Source organism: Geospiza fortis, unplaced genomic scaffold (assembly GCF_000277835.1).
Source record: "Geospiza fortis unplaced genomic scaffold, GeoFor_1.0 scaffold165, whole genome shotgun sequence".
NCBI lineage: Eukaryota > Metazoa > Chordata > Aves > Passeriformes > Thraupidae > Geospiza > Geospiza fortis.
Genome location: NW_005054442.1, coordinates 737,786 through 762,266, shown reverse-complemented (window position 1 = coordinate 762,266; position 24,481 = coordinate 737,786). Strand labels below are relative to the sequence as shown.

General features: G+C 40.6%; 1 protein-coding gene across 2 annotated transcripts in view; it reads right to left on the bottom strand.

Moving 5' to 3' along the window:
* The window catches only part of NELL1 (neural EGFL like 1), a 298,387-nt gene that overhangs the window by 241,799 nt on the left and 32,107 nt on the right, over positions 1-24,481 (bottom strand). For both annotated transcript variants that reach the window (XM_014309619.2, XM_031062241.1), the window contains exons 3-4: positions 20,329-20,499; positions 396-492 (exon numbers count right to left, since the gene is read on the bottom strand). In XM_014309619.2, coding sequence (XP_014165094.1) covers positions 396-492; positions 20,329-20,499 — 268 coding nt within the window. The remainder of the gene's footprint in view (positions 1-395; positions 493-20,328; positions 20,500-24,481) is intronic.

Genomic DNA, 24,481 nt, shown 5'->3' with positions numbered 1-24,481 from the left:
CGGCCTAATTGTCCTAGCTTGTTGGAAATCTGGGGACATCCTCAGAAAAGAGGCAAATTGTAAAATTGTCTCAGGAGCTGAGAGCTTCACATGGAAACTGAGCGGGTGGTAAATCACCTTGGCAACAAATCCATGCCCAGATTGAGGATAGGCAGATTGGCCTCTTGCTGCTCTGTGGACTCCTTTCACAATCAACACTCATACTGTGCCTTGTTAGCCAAAACTGGAATAAATATCAGAAACTTTCACCTTGTAAACAAGCTGTTTACAAACTGCCCACAGTTCCTACCAAATTTCATGCATATCATGTTTCATGAACCTAAACCCACTGATTGGAAGTACCTTGTTGACTATTATTAATTTCCTCTCTCACATGCCATTTCATATCTGCTTACCTTAAAGAAACCATGTTTCCTGTTTCTCTGTCCAAGCCATAAATTGCTTTCAGGTGTCAAATTCGTTTCTGGGGGATCAATGACACGTTCATAAATCCTGTAGAGGGAAGACATTGCATTTACTTGAATTTTCTCTTTCCTCTGAAAACTTCCTTGATAAAATCAGGTAACAATAAAAGATGAAAAAGAGAACCAAAAATAAAACCTCTAAAAACTTTCATTAAACACAGTATTTGTCACTGATTGTGGTGAAGAAAGTATATTACAACTTTAAAATTAAAAAAAAAAAATAAAATCACAGATATATGAAGACTCCATAAAATTGAAACTCTCCTTGTGCAGCTGTGCAGCGCTAGACTAAAGAAATAACAGCACCAGAATCCACCACAGTAGGGTAAAAAAAAATCAAATAGGACCATCTTAATCTAGGGATGTCTTTTAAAATCTACCCTAGAGAAAAAGTGCAATCACACACAAGATCCAACCAAATCCAACAACCCCTTGAGGCTTTCAGACTGGTTAGAATTTTGAACAGACTTCACAAAAGAACTTTATGCCACTCCACTCCCTTTTTTTTCCCCCTCTACATCTGTGTTGTTCCTCCTTGCACATGGAACTTTCTCCCCTTGTTACTGCATTTCCTCAGGCTGGGTGCTCACGTGCGGTGGCTTTTCTGCACATCCACCTTGTGTCGGTCACCAGCACAGGTCTGGCACAGAATGGAACCTCTTTATGCATGCCTGGTGTCTAACAGTGACAGCAAGTAATATGAAGTCCATAACAACCTTTATGTACTGCATAAACTTGCACATGACTGCAGCAATCTGCACACCAAATTTCTAAAATTAACTGATGAATAAATTGCTGTAACACAATTTTTAAATCCACAAAGTATTTGGAGTTCTAAACAGGTTTTGTTTGGGGTTTTGTTTATTTTTAGAAAAGCCATAATGAAGTTTCCATAACAACTTTTCCAGGAACACAGACCGCTACAATGAGATCACCGTTCCAGAACATGAAAAATTCAAGGCCAGAGTTACTGATCCTGGGTTCTCACATTGCTATGTCACATCAGAGGGAGCCATGAACTTCCTGCTTCACAACAAAAATAGCATGCTTAATAAGAATTATGGAGGAGATGATGAAATCTATTTCTATTACTGTCCAGTTTACAGGGAGAATGCATTGCTCTGCAATCACAGCAGTGTGACAGCCAAGAGAAGAGACTCTGAGTCTGCCAAAACCCCTAGCTTAAAGAGGTGAAATTATCTGTGGTCAAATTGTGTTTCTTTCCTTAAAGCTATGGCTTTAAAACAAACCTGAAAAACAGCCACCAAAGAAAACCAGAAGTGTCGCTATAGGACACGAAAGAACACAAGCGCACACCACTGTTCTCAAGGTGAAGAAAAGAGGGAAGTTTATTTTCTGACTCCAACATCTATAGTTTTCCAAGAGTGACAGTGGATTGGAGGGTGACAGTGCCACCTCTCCAATGACACTGGACAGGCCAACAGTCCATCAACTCTCTCCTCCTCCATAAAGGAATGCAAAACAATGAGTTATTTACAGAAAGCGTGTGTGAGAAAGTTCATTACAAGAAGGTAAACATCAGAAGGCTTAGAAAAACGTAAAAAATCAGGGCGACACAGAAGTCGATCAAGTGAACTTCTCTTCACAATTACACTCCACGTGTTTCTGCCAGAGGCTCACCAAGTGTAATCAGTGATTTTTCATGTTGCAAGTTGCCATGGGTATTGGGTTTGTACTGACTACAAGGGTGGCTTCTGAGAGAAGCTGCTAGAAACATCCCCCATGTCCGGCAGAGCCAGTGCCAGCTGGCTCCAGGATGGATCCGGCGCTGGCCAAGGCTGAGTCCATCATTGGTGGTGGCAGCACCTTTGGAATAACCCTTTGAGAAGGGAGCAAAGTCACTGAGCAACAGCAATTCCATGCAGGGAGAGGGCTGAGAACACGTGAGAGGAGCAGCTCTGCAGACAGCCAGCTCAGGGCAGGAGGAGGGAGAGGGGATGCTCCAGCACAGGAGCAGAGATTCTATGGGGAGGCAGGTGCCCCCCTGGAGGTCCATTCCCCATCCCCTCTGTGCCATCTGTGGGGACGAGGCAGAGGAACATCAGGAGTGAAATAAGCACAGTGCCGCAGACATCTTTTATGGAAAATCCTTTCCTTAGGATTTTTCTTCCTGAGAAGCTGAGAGGCCTCAGGAACAAAATGTAAACAATGCTTATCTGCTGCTGTGGAATGCAACAGGTGCATCTGTGATTGGTCCATGTTGGATGTTTGTAATTAATGGCCAATCACTGCCCAGCTGGCTCGGACAGAGAGCTGAGCCACAAACCTTTGTTATCATTCCTTTCTATTCTTAGCTAGCCTTCTGATGAAACCTTTTCTTCTATTCTTTTAGTATAGTTTTAATGTAATATATATCATAAAACAATAAATCAAGCCTTCTGAAACATGGAGTCAGCTCCTCATCTCTTCCCCAATCCGAAAACCCCTGTGAACACCATCACAGCACAGGGAGAAGAGAAGAGTGGGTGGAAGGTATTTGGTTTTACTTCTCATTGCCTTACTGTGATTTAACTGAACAAATTAAACTCATTTTCCTGTTCTGCCCTCAGCTGTAAAGGGTGAGTGATCTCTTCCTGCCCGAATCCAGACCCACAAGCCTTCCATTATCTTCTTTTCTCCCTTGTCCAGTTGAGCAAGGCAGTAATGGAGTGGCTTTGTTGGGCACCTGGTGTCCCAGTGTCAACTCCACCATATCACACTACTGGAAAATTCATTTATTTCCAGAGGCCTAGAATAACATCCCAGTATTGAAAAACTTCTAGAAAGATCTACAAAGTTATGTTAAAGTACAGAGTCCTGTATCCCACCCACTTTTGCTTATCCAAAAAAGGAGGAAACCATTTCTCAAGATGAAATAGAAGCAATATATAACAAAACCAAAGTCTAACACTACTTTTTTTTTTTTTAAGAAACAACAAGAAACATCTCAAACATAAGAACAAAAAATATGAAAATTACAGCTGAAGAATGTGAGTACAGGAGTCAGACTTCTTGTAATATTCATAATTTCATTGCTGAAGTTTATTATAATTATCATCACCCCTAACTCATCACATTTCATGCATATGATGCATTCAGAGCTCTAGGAAAATTCTATCTCTAGTATTTAATTAGGTCTATCTATAAAATTACCATGCTGAGCTGTTTTACCGGCCCAAACAGCAGAACAAGCTGATATTCTTTTAAAGCATGTTTTGAGAATTACAGGATTTTTGCATGCACTGTCCCTATCAATAATTTAAAGTATAAGTAGAAGCTTTCTGTCATACCTCATGCAAAATTGAACTACACAAATGCAAAACTGCAGCAAAATACTGAATGAGAAACAAAGAATTGACATGGTCCTTGAGCATGAACTCCTTGAGAGCATGTGCACTGAACTGCTCTATTATATGAGGAATTTATCTTTATATATATAGCATAGCTTTATTCATGATTTTGGTTAATAATGCCCCCACAGGAAAATTCCTCATCTCCTGAAAAGGCTAAACAATATCCAATAAATAACTTCATTTCTCCTATTATATAAAATCCCAGTGCTGACCAGATTCAAAAACACTACTTATTGAAGAATATTTGATTTTTATTCACCTGGCCTAGTTAAAGTTGATAAAAGAACTCCACAAGATCTATCTGCAATTGCATATAAAAAAAATCAAAACCTGACACTGTTCTATGACAGTTCAACAATTGCAAGTTAGGAAGACAAATCAGAGACAGGCTAATGCGGCTTATCTTGTCCTTTCTGATGATTTAACTCTCTTTCAGCTGATGTGGACAGGCTGTAGTCACCTTCTTTCCAGTCTCTTCACAAAGAGCCATCCTTAAGACACAAAAGCTCAAGATTCCCCATATTCCTCTACTGTTCTACTCTAATTCAAATTGCATTTCTGAAACAGGCATTTACCTTAAATCAAGGGGTTCATCGAGGTTAGTTTGTACCTTATTCCACATCTGTCAACAAGGCTGGTTTGTTTCCCTCAGATCTGCCTATGAAGTAACAGGCTTAGGTGTCAAAAGAGAGCATGAGATGCAGATCAGTCCTTGATTATCTTTTTTATGCCAAAAGATGTTTTGGTTGACACCATCTGATTTACAAACTATGTCAATTTACTTTATTATTGTATACTGTTAAACATCATCAGAAAAAAAAGCCTGGCAAGTATACAAACAACATATTGCTACTCTCCTGTAAGCCTCTCTATACTCTTGGGAAATGAAAAGGTGGAAAAGCACATCAGTTTAAAAAAAAATTAAAACAAAGAAACCCCAAACAAACAAAATATCCACATTAAGCTTCTACATCACTCACTTTCCCTTACTTGCCTTTCTGGGCTGAGGTGTGCCACCTTTTTTGGTTTTTTACCCATGTGACCAATATTCTGTATTTGGCATGTGAATAGCTGAATTATACACTTCAGCTTATGAAGTGCTGGTCTAGAGCTCCTTGGAGACCAGTTTCCAGCACATTTGGCTTCGATGCCAACACACAGAAATGCACAATACACTTCACAAGAAAAGGAACGCTCAGAAAGAAGACTCAGGGGAGCTGTGGTCACTAAAACTGCTGCAGACTGAAGAGCCCCTCCAACATGAGGAGACCCAGGTCTCTAGGTTAATGGAAGCTCTACTACAAACTCCAGGCTTCCAGATTTATGATTGCTGCAGTCACTTTCCAAGAGAAAGCTTGATTTGCCCCTACTTTACACCAACATATTTCAAAGAAGTTAAACTATAAAACCAGGGTAATAGAACAATCCTACTGTCTTGAAATGTTCATGCTCAGAATACATTCAGTAACCACTGATCCATTTAGCAAAATACAGTAAGAAATACACCTCTTAATACACCTGTTAATCACCAAATACCCAACTATTCTTGTGTTTTCTATCTATATCTCTACGCTGTCTGCATGCTTTGATTTATTAAGTATTCTTGTGCAATCATCAGAACCACCTCTCTCAAGGACACATTTCAAACATGCATCTCTGCCATAATGAAGAAAATATGCAGAAAATAGAGACTCTATTAAGTAATCAGTGTATTCCTGAAAGGAGACATATTTAAATATTTGCATCCTAATACACACACACACACACACACATCTTGCTCTGCATAGACGGAGAACTTCTCTAGAAATCAAGCTCTGTTGGACAAGGAGACAACTCCCTTCCATGTACTCAATATGTAGCAATAAATGATGATAAATAAAACAAAACAAAACAAAAAATAAAATACCTTTCAGGCTTACCCCTCCAGATTAATCAATATAAATTAACTCAATATAAATTATTTTTAGCATCTTTGTAATGTGTAAATATACAATGGTAAAATGGTATAAATCTAATATAGAATGGTGGAACAGGAAAATACCCTCATTCTATACAGGAGTAGACTTAAACACAAACAGATTAACCAACATCACAAAGACAGTGTCTCTGCCCAAGATCTAAGCCTTTAGACTGGGCATGACTGAAGCTGAACTGCCTCTCATACTGGGTCCCACTCCCTCTGGAAAAAACATGATATAGAATTGTCTCTTGCAGTGAAGATGCTTTCTTACACACAACTTTTATAAGCATTTTATTTCCACTTTTGTGGAGGTGCAGCTCTACATCATACATACAGTATTTGCCATGCCAGATGCATTTTTGAAACTGCTGACGTATTTAGCAGAACATGAAAATAAACTTTGAAAATAAACTACATGTCTGCTCACATTAGGATACATCAGCCAACATGGACTGATCAGGAGGCACCACAGCCTAAAATTCTGAACCATAAAATAGACTGCAACTCAGCAGCCACTACAGACCAGCACACCAAATCATGATATTTTCAAATTCTTCTGTGTCTAAAATACAGTGGGTTACTAAAATAGGAACATTCCTTTATCTCAGTTGGTTAGAGCATGGTGCTAAACAACACCGAAGTTGAGGGCTTGATCTTCACACAGGCCATTCATTAAAGAGCTGGACTCTGGTCCTTGTGAGTCCCTCCCAACTCAGAATATTCTCTGAAATTTGTGAACACACACAGCCCTGAACTGCAATAAACAGGCTCTAAACAGAGATTTAGACTGTGAGGGTATAAAAGCCATGGGGATCCTTTGTTTGGGATCCCTCCTCGAGAGGGAAGCTTTAAATTTCCATGTAGAGAACAGGTGTTGAATTCATCACACCCAATTTTAAATGTCTCAAAAGTTCATACCTACAGTGGAGCTAGTCCTCTAGACTCATTTAATGAAGAGACATAAGTGTTTCTAGGGTGTGATTCATCTTACAGTAAATTATTCACTCTCTAAAGGCCCCTCCAACAGCTGCACAGGAGCCCTTCCTGACATCAGGGTGAATCATCAAAACAGATTTTTGCAATTCAAAGCCTGATGCTCAAAAATTACACTCTCCTGCAACTATTCATTACCCTGTATACATCCATCTGGATCTTCAGATCCTTTAAATACACTGAAGGGCATAGAAAACTTCTGTTCACGGCAGTCTTTGAGAGAAGCACCCTCAACTTGCGTAAAGAAAGGCAGAGAAGGAAGTTCCCTGTGTTTTGCATCAATCTTTTCCCTAATCCAATTTGCAGAGGTGTGGACCACCTTTGACCCTTGCTATCATCCCCAGCTGAGCCTGCAAAAACACAGTACACCTCTGAAATAGCAAATGAGGCCTCCTAACACAGCCCATTGGATAAAAATAACCGGCTGCTTCAAAAAGTTTCTCCAATGTGTTCTCTGAATCCACCTGCATAGAGAAATTGATTGCTTATATCAGTTCCTAGCTTTAAGATACAGTATTGGCATTTGTCTTTATACTTCCAAAGAGAGCAAGAATTTATTTTTAAAATAAATACTTAAATATTTTTAAAATAAAGAAAGATATCTTTACGTATTTATCTTTCAACCCATTTTCTCTTTCAATCCTAGCTTTCAGATACAGTATTGGCATTTGTCTTTATACTTCCAAAGAGAGCAAGAATTTATTTTTAAAATAAATACTTAAAATAAATATTTTTAAAATAAAGATATCTTTCTGTATTTCTCTTTCAACCCATTTTCTCTATGCTTCCCAATGAAAATGTGTCAATACCAATGTGATTGGATTTTCTTGATAGTGTTTACAGATAGGATGCATTACTTGACATGTATTCAGCTCTGGAGCAACTTCAACTGAATTATTCATTCAGTTTCCAGTGTTTTATTTCAGAAAAATAAACTTCCTGAGGGAAATTTTGATTTTTTTTTTTGGTGCTATCTCCTCTGCTATAGTATAGGAGTTCACAATCATTCAACAGAGGAAAGCAATTTAGATTAAAATCTCGGGGTATGAAGGAAGCCTCTTCTTATTAAATTTTGAATATACAATAGTAACTGCCAACCATTTAATCAAGTTATTGTTCAGCTTTGTGAGAAAAAAATAGGTATCCAGTAATAGCATATGTCAGGTAAAAGACTCAAGAGTGCATGCTCAGTTTACATTCTCTTCAAGGTCTGTCACCCAAATGATTTCATTGATTTTCCTGTATAATCAGAGACAAAGTTAATGTACTCTATTTTTCACTTTAATTATTCCAAATAACAAATCTAAATTTAAAAATAAAAATCCATCTAAATAAAATTCTGTTTTAAAAATCTCTTTTTTTCATTCAAGAAAAATTCAAAGTAACTAACAAACAGGAGGAAACTACACAAATGCAAGTGGAGATGGTCACAAGAGCACATTTTCACTGTCAGGTTTTGGGGGTTTACTCTCCACACATCAATTGTGTTTAAGGCTGAATTCAAAGAGATATTATCTGCCTGTGCAGGGCTTTTGTGACAAAATAGATTACACTCCTCAGTTTCCTACAAACTTATCCATTCATTTTATCAGAATTTCTTAAGCACTAAGCTAAAACAAATCATTCTTACTGACACAAAGTAGAGGACTGGACCCATTCTGTGACACAACAGTGGCCCCACAAAAGGCAGAAATGAATCTGTCAGAGTTGCCTCTATGGCAACTTTCATCAGGAGAAAATCTGCCTGAGGTAGATTCCAACACCTTTACCAACAAGGTCAATATTAAGAACTTGCAAATGACAAAACAGATAGAAATGGTTCCTGACAACAACAGTGCAAAGAGTGCCTAAGCCCTAACAGCCTGTCTGCAAGGCTGCAATGTTTGCCCATCTTCATGTAACAAAACCAGCACTTCTGAAATGTGAAAAAAACAGAAAATAGGCTGAGTCAGACTCTAAGCAGAAATAGAAATTTGGCCATTTGCTTAGGATTGTCACGAGTTATACATAAAAAACTATATGCCAAACCATGAGGTCAACTGTACCTTACATGTATGGATCCAGAGTAGGGCTTTTAGTGTCAAGACAGCTGGTCTGATACCCAAATAGTGATCACATTTCTCAGCTTAGGCAACTGCTGCTTTTGGTTAGGACAGAGCTCATTTTCTTCAAAGCAGCTGGTATGGTGCCCCATGCTGGATTTGTGACCTGTCCTGATTTAGGGAACATTTGGGAGAAAACCTCCAAAGGGGGCCCCTCCAGAAAGAAAACCCACATGGCCCCTTCCCCCAGCCAGGTCAGGAAGGATTCCTCGGAGAGAAGTGGAAAGAACCTGTTTATTTAACAGCACAGCACCCCCAGCACACACAATGAACAATACCAGATGACACCACTCTGTCACCACTCTGGAAAAGATGGCAAATTCAGAAAGTCTCTCTTGGGGGTGGTCGCTCTGTTATCAGTCCTGTGTTGGGGCAGCTGCTGCAGCCACAAGGTGCAAACTCTCGGTGTTCCCAGGCCCCAGTCCGGAGCAGGCTCGAGTGGTTCCAAAAAAGGGAAAGGAGAAACAGTCCAGGGAAAAATTTGGACTGCTTAGCTAAGCTAACTAATGAGCAGAAGCAAAAAGCAAGAGCAAAGCAGGAGCAAAGCAGAAGCAAGAGCAAAGGGAAAAGTGAAAAGCAAAGCAAAAAGCAAAAGCAGCACCATGTACTGCCCTGTCTCTGTGTCCCGCCAGCCGTGGGGGAGCAGCTGAGAGCAAAACCAAAACAAAACATTCGCTCTTCAGAGCCAGTCTTGAAGGCACAGAACATGATATCCAGCATAGACAGAACACAGAAATGGGGATACAAGCATCACAATGTCACCCTAGGACATGACAAAAAGGGTGGGTATCACTCCTGTGCTGTAGCTGCTGGTCAGCAGTGCCAAGGCCTCTCCTGCTCCTCACACTGCCCCACCAGCCAGGGGACACAGCGAGCCCAGCTGAGCCCGGGACACCCCATGCCACACCACATCACATTCAGCAACACAAGCTGGAGGAAAGCAGAAAGGGCATGGGGATGTTCGGAATTACGGCATTTGTCTTCCCCAGCGACCATGGTGTGAGACAAAGCCCTGCTTCTTCCAGGAAAACAGCTAAACTCCTGCCAGCTGATGGGAGATGTGAATTAATTCTCTGTTTTGCTTTGCTTTACCTGTTAAACTGTCTTTATTTCAACTTGCATCCTTCTGAATCCTTTCCCCATCCCACTGCAGAGGCAGCAGCTGTGAGGTGTTCAGTTGCCTAACAGCAATAAACCACACAGGAACCTTTTTCTTTTAGGTAAAGCTGAGCTCAATAAACAGCATGTGGCTCCTGGCCCTGGCATTGCCCTTAAAACTTGTACAAAATCCACAGGTAGCAGGAGCACACAAGAATATTTCTCACAGGTTTTGGTGAGCATGATAATTTTTTGCCACATTCAGCAGAACTTAAGGTGGTGTCTAGGTCAAAAGAATTCTTCCTCTGAAGTGCTGAGGTGAATGTCATCTGCATATACAGACTTTTCTTACAAAAATCAATGTGCTCAACTTCTATGGATTTATGTGAATTCGGGACTTTAAACATCTCCATACAGAGCTGAGAGCTACATAGATCAAATGCCACTTTTCAAACAAATATCTGGCTCTCCAAAGGCATTTTAGTATCTCTTCATCACTTGTGAGCAACTATCACTAACTGGTTACCAGAGCAAAACCCACAAAGCAGGAGGGTTTTTATGATGCACACAAGTACCCACTACAGTCCAGGAGACAAATACACTTATTAAAAGAGGACAAAACTAAAACTCACAGGGTCCCTTAAAAGACACCCTTTAACCTCAGCAAACTTTGAAGCTCAGGTTCTAAACCAGAACACTAAATAAAGCAAACTGTTAACAAGAAAGCTAAAAGCACAGCACACTCATTTGTTACCATACCAAGTATCATACCAAAAGCCCATCTCACATGAACCAAATGTCCGGAGTACATCCCAGATGCAAAATATCATCAAACCAAGTCTGAGCAATTAAAAGCAGATTCTAGAAATAAAAGGAAGAAATTAATTCAATGGGTTCTTTCAAGATATAAAAAGAAGAAAAGCTCCTCTCCCACAAATTAAACAAGAAACCCTTAGAGCAAGATACATCTGAGATAAAAAACTGTATTAGAATATCTATGAAACAAGTAGTAACCAATTAAGCCTATCTTACAATCAGAAAGCAAAAGAGGAAGAATATGCATCAAAATGTGCACAAATAAGGTCTTGCAGCAAAATGAACCCCAAAATAAAATGCTATCAGAGCAAAGAGGTAAAACCATGATTAAATGGCTAATGCCATCTCTATTTTGTCATGAATTAAAACCATGATTAAATGGCTAATGCCATCTCTATTTTGTCATGAAAATTCTAAAAAACACAAACTAAGATTGCTTTTGAGGTTTGTCCCAAGGTGAGTAAGAACTGGCAGTTCAGAAACTCTGCTTCTATTCCATCTGCCTGCCAGAGAGGGATGTGCTAGTCTCTGGCCCAAGACCTGCAGAACATAGATTTTCACTCTGGCAATTACAGAACCTGAGGCATGATAAACTTTTACAGCTTTGAAACAGCCCCTCTTCACAAAATATATGCAGCCTTTGTCTTTCTTTTTGTTTTCCCTTTGTCTCAGGCTCCTCTCAACCCCAAAGTTGATTCATCTAGTACAGTAAGATAGGTGCAATTGTGAAAAGAACGAGGCTTTTGATTTCAACTCCCTCTGCACTGCTACAAAAGCTAAATTTAAAATTCAGTCAGCCACAAGAAACCTTTTTACTAAACAGCTTCTTCCCCCCTTCCAAAACCACATCTGCTGAGAAGTTAATTGCTTTACAGGGTATCTTGTCACAGGATCATCTCATCAAGGGGCTCGTGGCATCACTGGAGGATTTGTATGTAATCATAAAATAACCTCATCCATATTCCAGAGCCAATTTGCTGCAGTGATGGAAGAAGGCAAGTGCAGGCTGAGGATGGAGGCTGTGCCTTTGCTGCCAGGCTCATGCCAGGGCCCTGCCCCTGGTGCTGCCTCAGCTCAGTGCAAGGGCACTCTGCTCTCCCCAGAGCTGCCACTGCCTCTGGAACACCATGGCCTCATTCCCTGCTCCTCAGCTCTTCCTGCAGGTTCTTCCAATAACCCACATCTCCCTTTTCCCAGGGTGTTTTCCAGCTGTCTGGTTTAGTCTTGGTTGTTTGAAAGATAACATTGCAGTCCCCCCACAAATAACTAATTGGCCATGACTGGGGAGGTGTATGAAACAGACAGTAAACATAGAACAAGCCATTATATTGGTTCTAAAATTAAATTTAGATGGAAACTGCCAGCAGACAGGCAGAAAAGCACTCTGCAGGGACAGCACATTTCTCACAACATCTGACACACTGGGGAGCTGAAAGCATGGTTCTGCTCAAGTCAATCAGAGTTCTCACTGCAGACTGCACTGGGCTGCTCCCCAGGGACACTGCATGGCACATCTTTCACACAAGTTTAAGGTAAGTAGCTGGTGTGACAGAGAAAAATTCAGCTTGGGCTGAAAAACTCCAAGTTGACTTAGCTGGCACAGTGGCGGTTATTAGTTATTTTCTTTCACTATTGATGTGCTGAAGAGGATGCCATTAACAATGCAGCCCAATTAAGTAATGCAGTTTCCACTGATTCTTTCACTTACTGCCTGGTCTCAGATCAAAGGACAAGTTACAGGACTGGCAAGTGCATGTTACCTTACTCCTGTGCCAAGGATCAAGCTACCAACTTCCTCCTTACTGCTTCTTCCATGCATCCTTCCATTGGCAAGACGGATCACAGAACAAGGATTCTTCATATCATAAACATGTTTAAAGTGGAAGAGGAAGCCAATATCTGAATTTTTTTTTCCCATTAAAAAAAAAACCAAAACCACACACCAACCAGCTCACTATGCACTTATCTGTGCAGAAATGGAACTGACAGAAACACCTCACGTTCTGAAGCATGAGGCTGGACTGCCTTTGCCATCGGCACGTTGGCCGAGCAGCTGACAGCCACAGCACTGAGCCAGGAGCTCTGCTGTCACCACGCTCAGCACTGAGCCTCCCTGACCCACTCAGGTGCTCTAGGGCCAGCCAAACCCCACAGAGGGCTGGCTGGTCCTGCTCACACACCGCTGCTGCAGTGAGAGCCATGCTACTGCCCCAGAGCTCCCTTGGTGTTCCCAAGCCCTGACACCTTCCACCTCTGGGCACCCCACGTGCCTCCAGCTCCTCACAGCCAAGGAACAAATGTGACTGATCCTGCACCGCTGCCCTTTAGAGAGCTGTCAGTTCTGTGTCACCCAATCATGAAATAATGAGAACTGTCAGGTTGTGGGGTATTAAGAAATTCAATCAAGCAGACTCTACGTCCCTGCAGCCAGCTTGAGGATTTTGTAAAGATTGGATTCCTAAAATAATTACCTTCTGGGTAACAGTGCTAAACTGCCAAAGAAAGACACCTCAAGTGTTAAAGCACTCCATAAAGCTCTGGGCTGGTTTCACAGCTCTCAGCAGCCTCAGCCCTGTTTGCTCAATCGCCCTCTCAAGCCCCACCACACTCAGGAGGTTTCAGATCTTTTGGAAAGATTCTGCACTGTTTGGTACATGAAGGCTCAGGTCTCAAGTCTGCTGTTGAATAGTTCAGAGGGGTTCTCACCTGTACCTTTCTTTGGTAAAGATCTAAAAGTATTTAACTAGAATTGGGCTATAATTTTCTCAATTCGGCTCAAATATTATCCTATGTGACTTGTAGTTCTAAACTCCAGAATTAAGCTAATCACTTCAAATGGAAGAGTTCATTTATTTCTTAGATCTCAGTTAATCTGTCTGGCTGGAGCAAGATAATTGTTTTCACAATCTGAAAGGAAAAAGCTCAAAACATTTGCTTTATCTGGCTGACTCTTAAATTACTATGGTCACCCCTCTGCCCATATGACCCCCACATCAACAAATAAAAAAGAAATAGAGCCAAGTAACAGGAGACTTCTCCTGAAAAAAAGTTCATAGAAAAATATCCAAGTACATTTCAAACTGCGCAAGCTAAATTTTCAGAGACTGCTCTTGTAACTAACCACACCAATTTAAAGACCTACTGCATTATACATGTCTACATGTGTATTGGACCAATATACAAATAATTGAGAATTTGGTAATACAACTAGTCACACACTTTTGGAAACTACTAAACCATCTGAGGCTTGCCAGTCTTGATTTAAGATTATTTCCTCTGCCATTATCCATCCTCTCTCTGACACACCCAGAGCATAAAAGTACAAGGAATGCAAGATGGCAATGGCAAAGCACAACACAATATTCCTGTCCTATTGAAGCCACCAACCTGTCTACCAACACTGACAATTCACCAGAAAGCACCACAAGTCCCTGTGGCATTCACATTTTCTGAAAAATCCCTTTGCCCGGGATTTTCTCCTGGGAAGCTGAGAAGCCTCAGAGAAAAAGGAAAACAATTTTATCTCATTTGCTTCTCCTGTGTTTTGCTCATGTGGAATGTGTTTGGAGATTGTTTACCCACATGTGATTGTTTCATTGGATTCTGCTGTGAGTTGTTTTCACTCTTTGGCCAACTGGGGCCAGGCTGTGTTGGGACTCTGGAAAGAGCCAGGAGTTTTCGTTATTATCTTTTTAGCATTCTGTAAGTATCCTTTCTGTATTCTTTAGTATAATATAAAATAATATAATATAATTAATGTAATGTAATGTAATGTAATATAATATAATGTAATGTAATGTAATGTAATGCAGCAGGATATTGGGATTTGCAGGCACCAAACTCTGCCCCGAGCTCCTATGGAAGACCCTTAATCAAACTCCTGGAGAATGATTCTGCCCCTCTCCTGACATCAGCAGCAGCTGGAGCAGCTCCCAAAAGGAGCCCAAAGCAGATTCCACCCTGAGCAGGAGCTTGTGAGGCTTCTCTGCTGAAGCTCAGTGCCCAGGTACCTGTGCAAGTGATTTCTGGCTTCTGGGGGTGGCCAAAGGGTCTAAGACAGCTAGGAACAGATAACAGATATGGATTGTTACCTTTTTTTTCTCCAGTACTTTTTCAGCACTTTCATAAATACTCATGCATTCTCACAATTCTCTCAATGGAGTATACAAAGGAGTTCAATTTATTTTTTGGGAGATTAAAAAATAAGTGTTCATCGTAATTGGGGACTGGATTAAAACATATCATTCAGTCTTTGGTCACACCCATGCCACCATTCTGCTGATGCATCAGCTATTCAGTGAAAAGCCCTAGCTATTTAAAAGCTTCTTTAAAAAGAAAATAACGCTGACTGTATCCTCAACATTTCCTTGCAGCTAACTGCACTAACTGTGATGATAGAGACTGATGGCAGCTGATGTGGTATGCCAGCTGGAGATCTCCCTCATGCTAAACATTTCACAGCCTTTCTGCCAAACAAAGGAAAGAACTAGTGGGTGACAATGAGCCAGTCCACAACACCACAGTTCTGAGGTCGGGTGCACCCATGATGCACAATTACACCACTGTACCCAAGTTACGTTTTCTCTGACAGCTCTTGCTACAGCTTGGAGAGCAGAGAAGCAATCTGGGTCACAAACTCACATTCAAATAGCAAGACTAAATTACCTAGCTGCGCAGCACTGTCACCACACCATTTTCCCTCTCAAGAGAAAGTGTTTTACAGTAACTAAAGCGGCAAATCCCTCTTTTAAATACATCCCTTAACCTTCTTTAAATTTATTACACTTTAATTAAAGTCACAGAACTTTGTTTAGATCAGTTGAAAACCTCAGGTTGGCAGCCAGAATATCTAATTTATAAGAACTCGGACGTCTTGGATTCCCATCTTTGGAGGATGTTACTTTAATTTATTTATTTTTCCAATTAAAAAGTTCTCACTGCTCATGCATTTTTTATTCCCTAATGCGCTGTTCTAACATAAAAGAAGCAGACAACATGTTTTTTCAGTTGGAGACTACTTCCAAGCTGCTCCAGTTTTATAATCTATTCTCTTATGCTCTTACCAACCCCCTCCATCAAACAGCTAAGATATCCATCAAAACCACAGGCTGTATTCACAGCTAAAGGCACTCCAGCACAGATTTTCACTAGAAGAACATTAATTTTTTCATCAAAACACCTTTCTCTCCCTTCTATACCCACAGAGTTCAAGCAAAGGAAGATGGATTCTGTCTGAATAGGTGAGTACCTTTGTAGTAATATGGCGGATGATAAATAAAACAACAAAAAAAAGAATAAATAAAATACCTTTCAGGCTTACCCCTCCAGATTAATCAGCTACACTGAGAACAACTTGGAATTTCTATTTTGCAATCAATAAAATTTTCAATAAATACATTTTGATACAGTACCTGCCACCTCCTAAATTGTAGGCTCCATGCTATTCCCTCACTCTTCTCAACACCATTAAATGTTTCTGTGTTTCAAATAACATATTTCTGTGCTGTTACTACCATAGGGGACAAACATCTCAGTGGACAGTCAGGTGCCATGGGAAACAACACAGACTCTACAGCTAAAATTCCCAGAGAAAACAAACATCAGGTATTGTGGGACTTGACCTCTTGGATTGCAAATCTCCCAACAGCACAGGTATGAACCTATGCCCAGGCTGGGAAAAAGCATGGCAGAGTTAATTTGATCATACTTATATTTATAGAAATATCAATTAGTACTACTGGTTATTTAAGGACAGTGATGCAGTTGCTCTAGCTGGATCTAAACATTCACCAGAAAATCCTTGACAACCCCTTTTTGCCTAGAGCAGGGAGGCACAGATCCTACCAAAAGCAGGAAAGTTAATTTCCATGTCACTCTGAGCACAGGTTTTACTTGTGCATCACTAGTACATTCATAATTAATGCAGTCTTTTCATTTTTCTAAGCCTTCAGAACCTCACTAGACTGTGAAATGCATGTTAGCAAGGGCACCCACGGCTCCTCATGTCAGTTTTCTGAGACATCCCTGGCTAGAGGTTACTGTCTAGCGCAGAAGCTTTTCAAGTCAGTAAGGAGAGTCCAGTGATGCTCAGCAGGTTTCTGCTCTGGGCTCCAAGGTATCTTTTTTCTGTCCCATGAAGATGGGCTGAGAAATCTGGGGCTGTTCAGCCTTGGGAAAGCTCCTTGCTCAGACAACCTTCCAGCACCTTCCAGTTCCTAAAGGGGCCACAAGAGAACTGGAGAGGGATTTTGGACAAGGAAACAAAGTGATAGGACAAGGGGAAATGGCTTCAAATCCAAGTGGGGTGGGTTTAGATTAGATAAATAGGAAGAAATTCTTCACTGTGAGGCCCTGGCATGGGTTGCCCAGAGAAGCTGTGGCTGCCCCATCCCTAAAGTGTCCAAGGCCAGCTTGGATGGGGCTTGGAGCAACCTGGGAGAGTGGAAGGCGTCCCTGCCCATGGCAGGGGATTGAAACAAGATCATCTTTAAAGGCCCTTCCAACCCAAACCATTCTGTGATTCCTGAGCCAGCAGTTCCAAGCTCTAACATCGAACTCAGCTGCAATTCCCACTCCTTGTTCTTGAAGGAGCACTAAAAGGAGCCAGTGAGATGCAGCAGGAGCTGATTTCAAAAGGAGCTGTACTTGGGCAAATAAACCTCCTTTGATACAGGGCTGCCCCCTCCACATGGCATCTCATTAGAACAGAGACAACTGCACTGTTCTAAAGGTGATGCTTTAAAGCACTACAGGTCTCTGCTATTTCCCAAGCACTTTTCTCCCTAGCCTACCAAGGTCTGAAAAACAAAGCTGGCTTTGAATTGAATCCAAAAGATAATCAAGTACAAATGTCAAAGCAATTTCACAAATCAGAGTAATGTGGGTGATAGGGCTGGGAAGAGAAAAAGTAGATTTGACTATCTGTTTACAAATTAAAAGCTTCTTCTCCAGTGCTTTCTGGTCAGCTGCAGTTCTTGGAGGCCAGAGTATCACAGTATGAATCCTGTGGCAAAACTAGGTTGTGACTGGATATTTTTCCCAATGCAAACACTTGCAGTGCACTCTCAGGTACAGATTAACTTCAGTAACACTGCATTCACAATAGCCTTCCAAATATCTAACACACTGCCACAGTCCTAAACAAAAGAAGCAATGCCCATGCAAATTCAGGCATGTCTGTAAGGAAGCCATGTTGCCAGCCCCTAAAGAAATACAAGTCATTAATTTTGGCAGTCAATTCTTTTTCTTTCCCCTTTTTGCTTTGCTGGCAAACAAAGTAAACAAAAAGCTGAGAACTTTAACTAGATAGGTACACAGGAAGCTAAATTCTTGTTCTGATGACACCAAACCTCTGCAGGAGGTGGGACGGGTGAATACACTGACTGCACTCATATCCTGTTTCCTCCTGCTCATTCAAGTCTGCAGAAGCATCACTTCTCATTGGCATCCTGAACCAGCCTAAAATAGTGACATTTACACAGAGTCCACAGCTCCTCAGGTGGGACTCTGCTCACACTTCCAGCTGAGCTTCCCTAACATTAACATGAAGGCTGAGGGTTCTCAGTAGTGCTCTGAAGTACCCCTCATTGACTTGCTCTTCATTTTCAAAGCTTCGACATTTATTGCACTGTCATAAGAAAATGCCACGATAAAGAAGATGTTGACTCCTTTTCTGAGTGCAAAGATATAAAGGGTTTTAAGATTAAATCAAAGTAACACCAACATTCACAAAATTCTCTAATTAATTGAACAGTGATGCTTCAGCTGACTCAGGAACTGAGACTTCCTGGGTTTTTTTCCCCATCTCATTTAAACTTCTACTATGATCTGTCCCTCAAGTCATGCTTTCGGAACTATTTCCATTACTCTTCCACAGGAGTTGTCATAAAACACCACAATACATAAAATACACCACAGTGCACAGCCAAACACAGACATCTTGGTATGGATTTATGCTGGGAGCAACCTTAGGATGTAGCACCTCAAGAGACATGGTTGGATGGATCAGCCCTGTTTAGGGCTACCTGACAGAGATGGCTGGACATATTTGTCACCTCATATGACAGCACAGCTCATTCCATAATTGTATTTATCTATTTCTGCTTGTTACTGTAAAGAAAATCAGGTCACAACCATGACTCTATGCAGATCTCCTGTCCCTGGAAAGAATTCTGCACCAGACAGTCATTTTGTGTTGTCTTCATTTTAAATCCTGTACAAGAAAGCAGCCAGCTAAACAATCTGCTAAAAAGGGTCTTCCCAAAACACATTTGTTAAAAAAAAAAAAAAACCAAAACCAAAGTGGATAACAAAGAGCCTGTCCCAAAACCCAGTATGTCAATAAACAAAGAAAAAAGCATCCTGTGGAAAGCAAAGAAATAGTATAACAGATAAATAATGGGAATATAAATAAATCAAATGACTGAAATTAAGAGGATCTTTGCAAACTGTACATTTCATGCCCCAATGAATTTAAAATTACTCTCAGCATTTAATTGCTTCTAAGGTCCAAATAAGGTCCAATAAGCAACATTCCTTCAGATTAGATTTTTCAGTAGTTAATGAAGTTGCAGAAAATGGTTGTAACATTCCTCTGAAAACAGTATCTCATAATCACTTGGGTCAAAATGCAAACTTTTTCAAATGTTCCTTTAACTCCTATAATACTCATCTAGCTTTATTCTGCCTGGCTGAACAAAATGAAGACTTCCAAAAAAATATCTGCTATCATAACCCAATCCTTTAAGTGCCATGATCCCAAAATGCATATGCTGATCCTCTCACTGAATGTGAAGGACTTTTTCCCTTCATTTTGGTGCAATAAGATACAAAAGCAATGGTTTGTTTTCCTCATTCACAAAGACTATCATCAAAGTCCCAATTTCAAGCCCTCTGAGTTTCTTCCTCATCAGTTGCTACATCTGAAGTCTACAATATATTGTGAGATCAAGTCCCTAGGCAAGAGAGATTCTAGGTTTGCTGATTTCCATTCCCTGAAATCCTGGCAATATGCCATCTCACAGCCTCCACAACTTCTAATGGAAAAGACAGAATACCCTTCAGAAAACAAAAAACACTGGTTCCAGTCATGCAAAAAGAAGCTTCCAGGTTTCTCAGAAGTTTCCAAATGCAGAAGCACGTGGAAAAATCAGTACAAACTACATTGTCTGATTATGCAAAATAAAATTAGAGTGTCTCTGATGCATCTGTCTATCCTTCAGGTTCTCAGGTATGCTGAGTGAAGCAGTTCACAACAGAACAGACTGCACACCCATCCATCACACTTAAATGCAATCACTGGCAAACATAACTGCTCAGCTACTGCCTAAACTACAGAGATGCATTTAATACTCCCCCATCAGCAATCAACCTTTTCCACATTTGTTCATAATCACAATGAATTGTTCCACTTTAATACTTTGTTTTCCTTCTCTTATCCCACGGCAGTTTAGCATGCTTCTAGAATGAGACATTTTCCAATTTGATTCCCAAGCAGAGATTACTTTTCAAAGAAATCCAGATGACAGAAAGTGTTTGCTTACCTGTTGCAGTCCACGTGGAGCAGGAGGTGGGAGGCACTAAGGGACACAGCAATCCTGTGCCACTGCCCATCTGCCAGGCGGTAGGGGAACACCTCTGTCCTCATCTTCCCGTGAAACCTGTAGTGGTACCTGATCTCATCCCGCAGGCCACTGCTCTCCAGCTCAAAATAGCTGCATTGAAAACAAGGAGAATCAGTTCCACTTTTGGGATATGCCCTCTGAAAGAGACTGTCGCTTTCTTCTGAACTGGTAAGACTTCTTTAAACAAAGACCACAATCTAAAGAGGTTATTCAGCATGGATTAGCTACTAATTATTTTTTTTTTTAAAGAGCAGAGAGACAAGGCTATACATTCAGAGCATACAAAACCAGCAATACTAATTACTGAAAACAGCTCCAAGTACCACTTGTTAGCCAAGGAAACTGAAGTCCTCTTTTCACCCATAGAAAAGTACAAGAAACCAGCCTTATTCTTTTCACCAAAATATTTTGTATGACTGCAGGCTTTGTAAGAAATTGAAAAATAAAGAACAGTACATATATCACTACCACAAACAAATAAAAAGCCATTAAGGTAAGAAACCACCAGGTAACCATTAAATTTGTATTTACTACTTGCAAATCCAGTTAAAAAACCACAACTGTTTATTTTTAGGACTCCCCTACATGCAATTGTGCTTAACTCATTTTCTGACTTTTATTGTTACTGCCGTGATCCTTCAGCTTTACAAGGAAAGGACGAAACCTGTTGGCTGGGTTAGGTGTCTCCACGTCTGGCATAAACCATCCAACAATCAAAACCTTCACACAGCTGTCAGACTCACAGGAGGGCTAACGAAGTGGGCTTATTAATTGGCTTCACAGGGGTGTGAGGGGAGGCAGTTCTTTCTCCAGGATGAATTTATACACTGACAGTATAAATAGTGAAGTCTTCTCTTGGACCTCACCAAGTATTTGCATCATATCGAATCTTTTTCCTGCCAAAAGGAAGCTGTGTCTATAGAAGCAGGTGATGCAGACCTCCCTTCACGGTAGAAATAGCTCTACAAGAAAGTGAAGATGTCAGATTGTCCAGATCTGCCCCATCTGCTTCCACAAGGTTTTGTTTTTCCCTGTTGACCAACACCAATTTAACATGGCATTTGAGAGATGGGTGCTGATTGGGGGTAGGATGGGAAAAATTACAGTAATGAAATCCACTTCCAAAAAATAAATGTAACACAAACCAATAAATATTGGAGTGCCAATTTTCATTTTCCCATAAGCCTTTCACACTGCTTGGCCCTACCAGCCTGTGTGCACAAGCATTACATGGGGGCTGTGCACTTCTTCAAGATTAGATCTTAGCAGTGAAGCTGAGGGTTTCCAGCATAACTGGAAAACAGAGTTTCTTGGGAGGAAACTTAGGTGATAAAACACATGTGCAAGACATCACAACAGGCTGGGAAGGGGAACACAAAGACAGTAAGTCTTCACCAAATGTGAAATTCAAGCCCTTCTCCATCCTTCCAATGCCTTGTCATCATATTTTTTATGCACCATAAAAGCATTATTGGGTCACATGAATCAAAGGCTCGAGTGACAAAGTAAAACACACAAGGAGGTAAAGGCAAAACCAGTGCTGAATAAAAACACAGCAGGCATAGGTACAAACAAAATGCATGCAGCACAGAGTGGAAAAAAAGGCTGGTGTTGTGAAAGAATGGTACAAGGAGAGCAGAAAAGGAGGGGTTTTCTAAATAGTAAAGCGGAATGTTGATTAACTACAGCCAACACCCATTAAAATACCTAAATTACATTCACACGAAATCTGGGGAAGATTTATTATTTCGATGCTCAGTAAGAACACAGCCAATATCCAGAAGATGCTGCTGCTGGTGTTCCCAAGCAAAAAAAGCACTACAGGAAAAGTGCTGTCAGTGATGTCATACTTAAACATTTTGTAATTTCCATCTGCTGTCACAGCACCAAAGGAAGTGAGACAGGAAACTGAAAAAAATTAAAATGAGGGAGAAGTACATAACATTCACACACAAAGTATTTGTATATACTATATACATAGAGATATATGGTTGATCACAGAGGCTTAAGAGCCCAAAAACAAGACAATCTCCTGTTGCAGGAAGCAAATTGCTTCCTGAGGTCATTCCTCATAATCTCCAATAGCCACAGAGCTGATCACTCACCACACAATGATTTCTTTGTTAACGTAAAGGAAACAGGCCTGGAAAGGTCAGTCAGATACTGCACTTAATCACATCTGTGCTCTCTTATTTGTACAGCACAGGGAGTTGCAAAGCTTCTCCCACCTGACAAGCTTTAGTGTCAATAGTTACCTCAGGACTGAGAACAGCTTGTTGCTTAGGAATCGAGCTTGTTGTCAGCCTCCTGACTAATTTATATAGAACAGAACAGATTACTTAAAATTTCATGTAATAGCTAGTGCTAACATTTTTATATATGTGCACCTAATGCTGGAAGTGCCACGGGACTGTATTAAACACCATGTTTTAGCTGTTCAGTGGCAGGGAAAGGAGGGTGACAGCAGACAAATTCTGCACCTATTCTTCACCACCCTTCAACAAGTGCAAATCACAAACAGTTACACTCAGAGAGACATCAGTGAACAGCAGCCAACATAATCCCAACAGCAGAAACTACTGGGTTACCCCAGCACATCTCTCTCTCTCTGGTATTTAAAAAACTAAACACATGTAAACCAACACTCTTGTGCTGATTTTTTTTTTTTTTAAAGATGCAGAAATTCACACTGAGACCTTGATTACACAAACACTTCACGATGTTCTGGGTACAGAAGTTGTCTTTTCTCTACCAGAACAGAAGTCGTGTGCAAACAGATTTCTCTTTTCTTTCCTCCTTCCAATAGACTCTGGGGGAAAGAAGCCTCTTCCAAAGCAATGGCACAAAGGCCACCATTCACAGTGCACCTGCTCGGCTTCAGAGCTCTAATCTGCAAAGCGGGGAATGGAAGACAAATGAGGGGAAAAACAAACTCAGGCAAGTAATCATCGACCAGTGAGAAAATAATTAGTAAACACAGAGGAAATAAATGGATTTTTTTTTATCGCTATCTCATCTTCAAATGCCACTGTACATTTTTTTTATCCACGATAAAACAACAAGTAAAAATGGGGAGGGGGGAAAATTAATAGAAGGTACCATACAAGAGACAGGAAAATTGACTGATCTCTACCAGGTGTTCTGAAGGTACTTTCCAGTATTTTGTCAGGAACAACAAGAAAACAGAGGAATTGAATGAATCAGGGTTCCTGAAAAGATTGCAACATCTGGGACCATCTGAATACATGTATCATGATTCAGTGTGAACTTCCAATGCTGCCACGAAATCCACTCCAAAAGCCCAAGAAAGATCCCTGAGTATTGTGACAACCTCTGATTGTGCATCACACCTGCACGCAGCCTGTGTCAGCCTGCCCTGCAGGGAGGGCCCTGCCACCCTCCCCCAGACCTTTTTCAGGGAAGAAAGGTGGGAGGCACTAATCTCCTTGTCAACTTCTTAGCACTGAGTGATGGTTTCTTGTTTTATTTGTTATTTCTCAGCAACAATTTATACTTTCGTATATTTTAAATAAGGCGTGATCAGAAGTTAACATGTATTTTGACAGATGAAGTTCTCAGAACACATGTATTAAGAAAGCTTGATTTTTATGGAACAGCAATACAATTTGACCTTAGCTGAAATTCTCCCACTAGTAGAATTTCCCTGTTTGCTGAGCATGTAAATTACTGCTGGCTTCTTTCATACAATTATAGAATTCAAATGCTTTTTATAGGTCTATCTGCAATCTCTCATTCAAACCCCAATGTATAAGAGAAAAACATTGCTAAATTCAGACTGATTTTATGCACATCAAAAAAAGTTGGCATATTTTAAGGTCATGCAACGTGCTTTCTGCGAAGGACAGTATTATTCCACAATTGATTCAAGATACTTTACAATTCTTTCTGACAGTTTTTGCAACCCCTACATACCTCACACAAAAATATTGTTTGGACAGGATAAAGCTTGACACAGGTACGTTTAATGACATTTTTTTTCTTCCCCCTTTCTTTTAGTCACCACCACAGTGACTAAACCATACATTTTGACTGCTCACTTCACTTCCAGATC